The 11,277-nt window shown below is 44.7% G+C and overlaps 1 protein-coding gene across 1 annotated transcript; it reads right to left on the bottom strand.

The window, feature by feature from the left end:
* Nucleotides 1-176: 176 nt before the first annotated feature.
* On the bottom strand, nucleotides 177-10,692 carry SBSPON (somatomedin B and thrombospondin type 1 domain containing). The gene is made up of 5 exons (XM_050892567.1): nucleotides 10,476-10,692; nucleotides 2,640-2,834; nucleotides 1,968-2,058; nucleotides 964-1,140; nucleotides 177-294 (listed from the first exon to the last, which is right to left on the bottom strand). The coding sequence occupies exons 1-5, from the start codon at nucleotides 10,690-10,692 to the stop codon at nucleotides 177-179; spliced, it is 798 nt and encodes a 265-aa protein (XP_050748524.1).
* Between the last annotated feature and the right edge of the window lie 585 nt (nucleotides 10,693-11,277).

Here is an 11,277-nt window from a genome sequence, read left to right as displayed (position 1 = left end):
CAGTCTTAGCATTTTGTATTAAGGCAGAGAGAGTTTCCCGAAATGCTTCTTCCAAAGTTCTGACTCCTTTAAAGTTTGTTTAGGCTCCAGAAAATGCAGCAGAAAGATGTAGGTTTCTTGGCATTGGTGTTTTCTTAATCTTTTTGTTGTTGCTGTCTTAAAGGTCTTTTAAACTTTTATGTAAAAATGAAGCTATGCACAAGGGGACATGAACAGTGCTCCAGTTGCCGAATCTTCTTCCAGGTTCCCTGGCACTGAGAGTTGCCAACTGCTTCCCAGTGTAAGATTTTACCTCTGAAATGTGACAATAAATGAGGAATTAAAACACTGAAAACTGTATATTTCATGTTACTAGGTTGTGTTGTATAACATGTCAGAAGATTAGATTTGCTTAATAATGTAAGACTTTAATTAGTTCATCTAGCTCTTAAAATGCTTTCTGGAGCAGGCATTATATTCCATATAATTATATATTATATTATATAATACAGGTATTAAGTAGTATGCATATTAATAAATGTATAGATCAAATAAAAATCTGTTCCCAATATTAAATGTCTACTTTCAAAATTACTGTTCTAGAAAGCAGGTGTATAGGTTTGAGAGGAGTACTGATCCACCACTGTTAAACCTGAAATCAGGTTTGGATTATGGCAGGAAATACCATTTTTAAGCAAAAGTGCCCATAGCTGTAAAAAGACCTCTTGCACTACAGAAGTTGCATCTTCTGTAAAACAAAGTGTTCAAAGCACTGAACTATTGAAATTATTTCCCGATTTTAGCTAGGTTTTAAAAGCAATTTCTGTGAGAACTGAAAGGGTAATCTTCTGAGCTCTACAAGTGATATGAGCTGTTTCATTTTTTAGGTATAATAAATGCAGCTTTTAGTGAGACCTTGAGAAGTCTTAACTTCTGTACTTGGTTTTGCTACAGAAGAGATAGCAGAAAAATGGCTTTCTTTACCCATCTGCATTATGGCCATCTCCAGAACAACGATGCGTGTCAGTATTCATAGCTGGAGGCTGGCAAGCTACACACACAGTATGTCCTTCTCGTAGGTACTGCATCCATCGAGCGTATGGCCGATTCTCCAAAGCACAGTGGTGTGAAAGTGATTCTGTTTTAAATTCCACACAATATCTGCTCAGAAGGAAAAGTACTAAATTAGTTATGATAGATAAAGCACAAGCTAGGTACACATTTTAAATGTACTTACATATCATACGGGTGGTATTTGTGAAGTGCAAGTTAGACATCATCATTGCTAACAAGTCTGTTTCTGCCCCTAACCTAATTAATGGATTCTTAAAAACATTATGCAAACTATTTCTCATTCCATGCCCCAGTCCAGTGCTTTATGTATAATCTCACTGTCTGGTTGTGTTCTGTGTTCTACATTAAAAAACAAATCTCAGTAACCTGTATTTTTTCTTCTCTGCTGCTAAGAGAGAAAATGGAAAAGAGACTTCAAGAATACCAATGGGCTTTATTGTTCTGGGGAAAGTAGCATAGGGCAAAGCATTATGAGCATTACAGACCCAGTAATAGCCTAATTTAAACTTCATAACCGTCCCTACTGGTAACCAAACAATTTTTTTTACTGCATGTGTCAATTAATTTAAAAAAAAGTCTCTTGAGACCAATCACATTCAGCCCATTTTGTTTGTTCAGAGACCTACGTCTAATTTCTCAGACTTACGGATACATTCGGCTTTGGTTTAGCATTATTTACTGTTTGCTTTCAAAAGCAGCTATCCTCAGATTTGCCATGACCCCGATGTCTAATTCAGGACAATTAGCAAGTAATAAAAAACAACATCTAGAACACGCACATGAACTGCAGGAGAGAAAAACAGTACAAGCTATAGCTTATTGTTTAATTATTGCAAATTTAATTACATTTTTCTCTGTAGCCAGCTATTTTCTATTGAACAAGATGACCCACATGCATATGATAAATAGATTACCCAGCTGTTTCTTTGTCTGAAGGCCAGAGAGAAGATGCTGCTCGTCGTTTTCTTTCTTTACCGTATTCAGAGGTAGTTATGAAAGCAGGGACTGAGGAAGAAAACAGTTACGGTAAGGCAGCAAGACACAGCTGAGTCATATTTCAATTACTGTAACAGTAAGTGAATGAATCAGGAGCTTGTGGATGGTGATGCTGACTGACTTTATTGAAAAAGTGATAAAATGTTGGCAACATCAGACCTCAACCCCATTCCCTACAGCTAAGCTCTCTCCTTATTCAGAAGAAATGTGTCTAGAAATGTGTGCCATCTAGTCTGTGAGGAAACGGGATGTGCTGGAATCCTACAAGGAGCTCTCTTTCCTGTTTCGTACTGAATTTCTGTTCTAACTTTGCACAGAGATAATTTGATACTTACTGAGGGGCTTAAATCAAGAAACTGAAGGAATGCATGCAGCTTAGTTGTTTACTTAATAGAAATTAAGAGAAGCCTGAGTTGGGAAAAAATATAAGAATAGAATAAAGAGCAATATAACAGTAGAAAGTAAGGTTTTCAGTTGCATTTTTAACCAGCTAGCTGCAGATAGATGCTTTTTTTTCTGTTCATTGACATCAGTAAAATTTATGAAGGCCCCAATGGGCGCACTGTACAGATAAATCAAAGAGAGAATACCATGTTCATGGCCGCAGTCCTCTCCCTGGTAAGTCAGGTATTCCAGACAGCCAGCCTTCTCCTCTAGAGCAGGACAAGGTTCCCCACCATTTTTAGGTTCCTGTTGTACGTAGCGCCTACGTATCCGCAGATCCGGTTGACATTGTTCTGCACAGCCACTCCAGTGACTCCACTCCCCCACAATGCATGGAAGAGCTGCAAAGCAGTATTAAAACATAACTAGTAGTAAAGACTTCTGTTTTATCCTAATTGCTTTTAAAAGCTTGAGTAGTAAGACTGTGTCTGTTTTTTCTTTCTGACATACTTTTATTTATAGGGTTTTAAATGCTCTTCTAGGAGTTTGCATCTTCAAATTTAACATTCAAACCTGCCTGCAGTGCTTGGCTCCCTATTCCATCCCTTGTCCAGAAAGAAACAGCTCCTCATGGAAACCTTTCGCTACAGCTGTGGGGTTCTGTACCCTCTTCTGAAGCATACGGCGCTAGCCCTGAAGGAGACCGGCTCATGGGTTATCTAGACCAGTGGGTGGTCTGACCTACCTTGGCAGTTCCTACACCACCAGAGTTTGTTTAAAGGCTGGAATATAAAGTAGCAGAATTCAGGAAGCCTTTCAGCCCTCTTGATTCCCCTCACATTGATTTCTAACCCCTTTTCCTCAACACTGAAATAAGTTCCACTGCCACAGCTTTGTTGCTCTGTTTTAACACAGGGTGTCCTGCTCCACGGTCCTTGCTGCAAAAACAATTTTTGGTGATAATTTTGGTTTTGTTTAGTCTCAGAACAATGCAGGGACGTGTGTAGAGTTGTGTTTCTGTGTCTGTATAGCTACTGACACAGCTAGAGCTTTACAACAATGCAGATATTTAAACGTACTAAATAAAATGTGTAAAAATGTGATTTTAAGGCCCTCTTTTGCTCATTCCCAACTATAGAATAGTCCACTGGATATTTGAATTTTAGTTCTCACGGATCACAAATTTCCTCTGAACTTGACCAAAACATTATGGGGAAAGTGCCATTATTTTGAAAATAACCTTTGAATCATAAGAAACTGCATTTCTTTCAGACAGAGCATCAATAGTACAGGTACCATACATTTGTACCTTTGGTCTTTCCTAACCCAGCCTAATAGTCAGAGGTACAAAGAACTTCTCTCTTCATCTGTTAAATTCACATATATTAGGTAAGCTCACTGAAGGTCTCAGATGAAGAAAGAAAGAAAAATGCTTTGGTTTGTATTCTGTGGCATTTTTCTGGCAACTGTTGAAACCTTTAGCCCAGTTTATGGCCTTCGACACCTTTTTGATTAAATAACACGCAGGTTCTTTAGAAAAAACTAAATCATCATATTATGTAGAGAATGAGCCCTTATTTCACGTTCGTCACTTTTTGTAACCTTTCCAGGAGAGGTGTAAATGATGGACTAAGCATCTCTTAGTTTCGATATTGTCTTGAAACTCAGAAATGCTCATATCTATCATATCTCTTATCCACTAGCCATTTCCTTCCTTATTTTATTCTCTGCAGTACATCTAATAATGATGGCATGCTCCTTGTAGTTCTCATTTATATTAAGCATGATACGCATTTTTCGATCTATAATTCTCCCTTCTCTTGCATTTCTCATTTATATTCTGGCAAAACAGTAGCTCTGTGTCAACCCTGCTAATGTAAGCATGGACAATATGCCAGATATCTTCCAGGTGGATACAAATAATCTACTCTGGAAGAAAAGGCTTTGCAGCCTGATTCCGAGAATACAGAAACAGGTGATGGACACATTATTCCTGAGTAAGAAGCTACATAATGCACAAGTCTTCACTTTATTTGTCCATTAACGCAGTACACAACAGTTAAAAAACACACAGCCGTTTCACATGTTTCCATGAAACTGAACTTTCCTTAGCCTCATCTCCAGGAACACCAAGCCCCAGGTTTTGAAAACTGTGTGGCCTAACAATTTCACTTTTAGTAGTCAAAATGCATACTGCAGCTCTTCAAAACTGTACTGAGTGCTGACTCCTGAGGGGCTGGATGAGGATGATCTCTGGGTGCTTACTGATGGAACAAACACAACCCCTCCAACGAGGAACTTCAAGTCTGCACAGCCTCAGGAGGCAAGGCAGTGAAAGAACAGGTAAGAAAAATGTCTCGCACATGGGCATCCGTCAAGAGGAAGAATCCTCTGAGGATAAGCAGGCAGTTCCCTACACGAGTAGTCCTCAACCTGTGGCCTACGAGGACATTTAATCTGACCAGTGGTCCGTTCCCAGTAGTCTCTTTTCCTGGAGGCCACCTGGTAGGTGCTCCAGGTTGGGCAGCCGCATTCCTCCAGGCCGCCTCCCCTCTCATCGTGTGTGTGTCCAGAGGGAACGTCCTCTGCCTGGACACCAGCGGCGGTACCAGCTTTCCCGTGCGTGCGTGGTATGCTGCTGGGCGAGCAGGGAAGGGCCGTGTCTGCAGCTTCCCTTAACTGAAACGAGACCAGCGGTCAAACCACTGCAGCACTGTGTACTACTCCATGCTGCTTTCCCCAATATCCTTAGCTGCTTTTTGTCCTCTGATGGGCTTGCTTTTTCATAAAGTTATAATTAATGTCATGGCATTGAAATACTAGCACATAGTGTCTTATAAAAACCTACAGGTGCCTATGTTAAAATTAGAGTTTCTTATTGTTACGGAAATTCCACAGTTCTTCAAAGGCTTGTTTTCATTGCACATTGCAAATAAGCTTAAAATTATTTTCCATGTAGTGTGAATCACATTTTACTTTGCCTTATCACTCCTTTATAATGGCAGGTCTTCAACATGATACTTAGAGAATGGTACAAAATATATGTTATAATCAATGGTTGGGCTATCTTAAATTGGTTCTGAATTGTTTTGGGTCATGCCTCTCATTGTCTAGTTAAATGAAGCTTTTTCCCTTCCCATGTATGCTGTTTCCCATTAGCTTGTAATGGAACATATCAGATGTTTTCGATCTTTTTTTTTTTCTATATTTCCTGATTACAATTTAAATCCCCAAGAAGCTTTACAGCTTAACCACTAGTTACGTACTTGTATCAGTGTTGCAGGAAAGTGATGGGACCAAACTAGTCTCTCAGGAAAATATTTTACGCCCTCTGGGATTCTGCCAATACAGGACACTGGGAAGAAAGAGTAAAATGTGATAACCTCTTTGGTGTTTGTGACTCTTTTCATAAGACAGAGAAATTGCTGGCTTTGCTCTGTCACTACATCCCTAATTTCTTGGAGCACTACAGACATCATAAAGCAGATAAAACCCCTGACAGAGGCCACCCGGCAGGCGTTCTTACCGCACTATTACAATTCCCTCCTTTCCTCTCACTGTGCACCTGTTCTGACCAAACTTGCCCACTTTTGAGTGGCCCAGCAGCGCCAGGCGTACGAGTGGCCGAGGATGCTGCATCCCACGCCCTAAGGAACTCCACTGAAACAGAATCACAGAGCAGCCCTGGGCATTGGGCTACCAGCTGTCCACCCTGCTTAACCATTAGCATTCTCTGGCACTGTCTTCTACTCACTGACAAACGCCTTCCCAGACAGCCCCTGGGTACGATTTGTAGAACAGCATTGGAAAATAACATGGAAAAAGCATATGGCTCCCTTTGCCACATGCCGATACCTGACACTGCACCAACCAGGCACTGCCCTCAGCCACATCTAGGTACCCCAAGGCACATGACACAGCCTCTGTGGCCGTGAAGGCACCACTCTAACATGTTGCAGCACAACCCTCAGACATTTGTTTCAAGCACTTTGAACTAGGAAAAAAGAAAACCAGGGATAGTAAAAATGTCTTAGACCCCGCCATGGGATCGCCAGGACAAGTGCTAAATGTAGTATGGACATCACAGTCTTTGCCACCTGGCCACAGGGCCAGAAAACAGTCCAGTCCTTGGCCCCATTTTATTTAATAATACAAGCATCGACTTCAATGCCTGATCACACATCTGAGTTCTACCTAGAGTACCCAAAGGACAGTGTCATCTAGCCCAGTTTCCGTATCTGTTGACTCTCTTCCAAGTTGGCTGTATGAATGACCTGCAGAAGTAAGAATTTCCACATAATTTAAATCCCCTATTAGCACCTTGATATGCAGATAACATCAGGTCTAACATCACATTTTCCATGCAGAAAACTCCCCAAGGAACTGAGTAGCTGCATTACAAATAAAGCGATGACTTCACATCTTACTGGAATTAAACCAATCTGACAGTTAAATATTGGTCATCTGCAGCAATACATGGCAATTTTATGGTCATCAAGATTTAGAACAAGAAGTATGAATTGCCTTAGTCACGTGGAATAATAAGAATATTGGGTTGCTAGAATGGAATTTAGCCAGTGGGATAATAACGTCGCTCTTGCAGTCAGCACCCAGCAACTATTCAGGGACAGTACATCAGTTTTGTGCCTCATTGGAAAGATGTCAAATTCCCCAGCATGACAGAGAATGGGTCCCAGAGCTGACACAAAAGGAACGGCGTCATCTCTTGAAATACAAAAAGAAGTATCAGGGACCCATAGCTACATCTTTACGGTCTCTGTCTACGTTACTATTGGTCCAGCTTACTTAACACAATGATGGCAGAAGATGATTCACTGAAACAACGAGAAGGATGCAAGTCAAAGGAATCTGAAGGACAGGATTTGTGCTCAGGTACATACCAAAATGTGGAAGCTAATGAGACACTTGGAAGTTCAAAAATACACAGAAAAATTACATTGCTATCATATGAAACACAGCTTGAGTGGTCAGGACTTTTTTTTTTTTTTTCATTTACAGCACTGTGAATCATGGTTTTTTTTCTGAGTCACACTCTATTTAATTTTTTCCCATCTCTGGAAAAAAGAGGATTACGGTATCTTCACTGAATCACTGCACAACATATGTTGTAATGTATAAGGATCTGTGGATTTTCTCAGTAACCACTTCCATTCAAATGACGAGGTCATTCCTTTTTCAGGCTTTCTCATTGTACAGTAGTTTCTATTTAAAATGCTCTCTATGTACAAAAATATCCTTTCTTCATTGTTAGAACTATAAGGAAATTTATTTTAAAAGACCTGTAAGGAAATTTATTTAAAAACCCTTGGACCTAGGTTCAGCAGCCCACGGACTTCTGCTGAGCCATCTATTTATAAAGTACCAGACCTACCACGATTTTTAGGCATGACAGAATTTAACCATGGCGTTGGCAGCTTTAGGACGCCCCTCCTTTCAGTGGTTTCTGTTATTTTGGAGCATTGTTTTTGTGTTGTTCCTAATACATTTCTTGATTATATATACTTGAGGCACTTTACACTTTCCCCAATTACTTTGTCCTGTTAAATATTCGCAAAAGGATGAAATGTCATTTCAGCCAGTGCTGCAATCATGAGTGGCGAACAGGCCGACAAACAAGAACCACTGGTCACCTTTCTTCACATTTCTGTTTTAAATTTGTGAACTCCACATTCAAAACAGTATTTCAGAATGAATTATGCCAATAAACACACTTGGTGTCACTGAACACATGGACAGAATTTAGAAACACTCAATGGTGGGACCTCAACATCCAACAGGAACAAAAACAACTTTAAAATTTCCAGCCATAGTTGTCTAAGTCAATACAAATTCCCACTGGAACTATTTGGAATTTCTGTTTATACAAAACATAACTCACTGGCTGCTTGCAATAGAAAGTATATATGATCATTTGCCTTCAAAAGAATGACTACTTGTGATCAGTTTTGTAGTTGTGGGATGTATGAGTTACAGCACCACCTCGCCAGGCTGCCAAAGTCCTGTCCCCCCATGCTACACCCATGCAAAACGTCCTGCTCCCTTTGCTTGCACTAGCATTGGTGCTCGCACAACTGGGCAGCGAGGCAGTGCAGGGAGTCAAACCAGCCAGAAACGGGCAATAGAGAAAACAGAAATAGTCTCCTGCAGGTTTAGCTCCCTGAACTGGGCCACCAGAGACTGTCAAATTCCAGCTCTGGTGCAGGAGGGGGAGAGAGACAGACAGACTTCACTGAGACCCTGTCTTGCTGCCTGGATCCAGAGCACCCACTGCCCCCGCAGGGCACCACAGAGAGGTGCACCAACACATCATGCCTTTCGAGGCAACCGCCACTGAGCTTGAGACAAAAAATACCATCTCCATAACAATAAGGCATCATCAGGTGCCAGAAGTCGTGCCAGAAGTCATGGTAAGAAAAGTGTCTAAACTAGAACTTTTCAAGCACAAGTTTGAGCTTCTTTTTTGAAGAGCATAGAAATTTTTATCGGATTACAGCTCCATTTTAATGCTAACACTACGCACCTTTATTAGCTCTCTCCTGTTATACTTGAATATTAAAAATCATTTGATTTACTAAAAAGACGTAATATGCTGTGACTATATGACAAGCAAGCATCTTGTCAGTTCTCCCCCTACTGCTTTTCCTGAATGAAAGATCAATATATTAAAAAAATGCTAGTTTTAAAGATGCTACCTTCTGTCAGACCTTGTGGTGCATGTTTTTTTCCCTTCTGTTATTCTGGAGAGATTATGTAGCAGTGAGAGAACTGACCATGTTTCCTCTGGAGACCTGGGGTCAGAGTTCTGCTCTGCTGAGTCTTTCTGTGGAGCTTTGCATCACCTAGGACAGGTCTACACCACCTGACAGTTGTACTCCCCCTTCCCAAACCAGGCAGATGCAAGCCAGCTTGGGTCCCAAAGCTATGTGGCTACGTCAGCGCGGCGCTGAGCCTGCTAAATACACCCCAATTAGCAGGACTGTGCAGCGGAGACTCATGACTTTCTGGCTGTAGGCTGGCGTGCGTCCAGCCAGCTGGGAAGAGACGTTAGGCTGTCTGCATACTCGTGCTGCACCTGTAAAGCAAGGGCTGTCCCCCTCGTCGCAGATGGAGGGAGGGAGGAAAAACTGTGAAGACTGCGAAGGGTAGAAATACCACAGAAAGAGGGGGTGTAAATGCCTACAAGGCTGCTGGGTCCAGTTTGGTAGAACTGGGCCAGTTTCCCCTCCTTGCCACTGCTCCCCTGGGAGCCAGGTCTTGCCCCGCAGCCTGGCAGAGGACCCTCTCACTCATTCCCCTATGCTCATTTTGAAGTCCCTGCCTTGACGGTGGATCCTTGCTGATTCCTGCCCCTAGAAATGAGGACAAAACCTCACCCTGGGGACTTCCCCAGTTATTTCATTGATATTTGTTTGGCAAGACATGAGGAATCAGCTCAGAGACACAGACGGTGCTAAATAAATCTCCCTGTTGTCTCTGTAATCCTACATCCCCACTGTAATCGATGTGTATCTGGGATAAGCATGAGTGAAAAGTAAGTAACATAACATTTTAGAGGGAAAATAACTTCAGACTGGCAAACCCCTGGCAAACTGTACTACAGCTGATCCAGAAACCTTGCAAATGTCTCTCTTCCCATTTCTGTGCCTGCTGCTACCCTCACACAGCCCCAGCCTGGTCCCTGCTCATGCCCTCGCCCCGAGGCCGGTGATACCGGGGAGGAATTTGGCCTTGCAGAGCCCCCTCACAGCTGAGACCCTTACCGAATGCCCCATCTCCAAACCCCAGGAAAACCTCCAGCCCGCAAAGCACCGGCAGGCAACCAGCTAACTATACCTGGAGAAAGGGACGGGGGGACGGGACGGGGGGACGGGGGGACGGGGGGAGTGCCCGGGGGATCCCCGCTCAGCTCGCCCCCCCACCCCCACCCACCCACGCCCCCCTTCCATGGGCTCACTCCGGGCTGCGGCCCAGCCCGACCCCCCCCCTAGGGCCGGGAAGGGCGGGGGGGCGGAGGCACCTACCCGGGCACGCCTGGCCGTGGTCGTGGCAGCAGTCTCCGGTTCGCCGGCATCCTCCGTCGCAGTAGCAGGTCCCGTAGCCCCCTCCCTCCCTCCATCCCTCGCCGACACAGGCGGCGTCCCGGCCCTCGCAGCACTTTCCCGAGCAGCTCCCCCCGGCCCCGCTCCCGGCCCACAGCAACCCCAACCACAGCGCTCCCGATAGCGCCCCGCCGCCCATCACCGTGCCGCCCCGACGTGAAGATCCTGGACACCGCTACGCGCTCCGGCCGCCACCGGCACCCGGCGGAGCGGGGCGGGCTCGGCGGGCAGGGAGCGGGGGCGTAGAGGGCGGGGGGGGGGGGGGGGGGGGGGGGCGGCCGGCGCGGTCCTGCCCGGCCCTGCCCGGCCCTCCCTGCCCGGTCGGGCAGGGAGGGCCGGGCAGGGCCGGGCAGGACCGCGCCGGCCGCCCCCCCCCGCCCCTACCCCGAGGGGCCCCGGGCAGCGGCAAAGCTTCGGGGTGGGGGGGGAACGGGAGTTGGGGAGGGGTGCGTGTCCCCAGGGGTGTCCTGCGAGGCGATGGCCCCCACACGGGGATGTTCCCCACAGAATCCGCGTGGCAGTGACCCACCCAGTGATGTCCCACACAGCGATGTGCTGCACAGGGATGTCCCGCACAGCAGCGACCTACACAGCCACATCTCACACAGTGATGTCCCACACAGCGATGACCCTCGCAGTGATGTCCGCTACAGGAATGTCCTGCACTGCTATGTCCCACACAGCCATGTCCCATGCAATGATGTCCCGCACAGCAGTGACCCAC

The sequence above is a fragment of the Gymnogyps californianus genome, chromosome 2, assembly GCF_018139145.2.
Source record: "Gymnogyps californianus isolate 813 chromosome 2, ASM1813914v2, whole genome shotgun sequence".
NCBI classification, from domain to species: Eukaryota; Metazoa; Chordata; class Aves; order Accipitriformes; family Cathartidae; genus Gymnogyps; species Gymnogyps californianus.
Note: the sequence above shows the minus strand (reverse complement) of the source record. Positions and strands in the feature narration are given on the sequence as shown.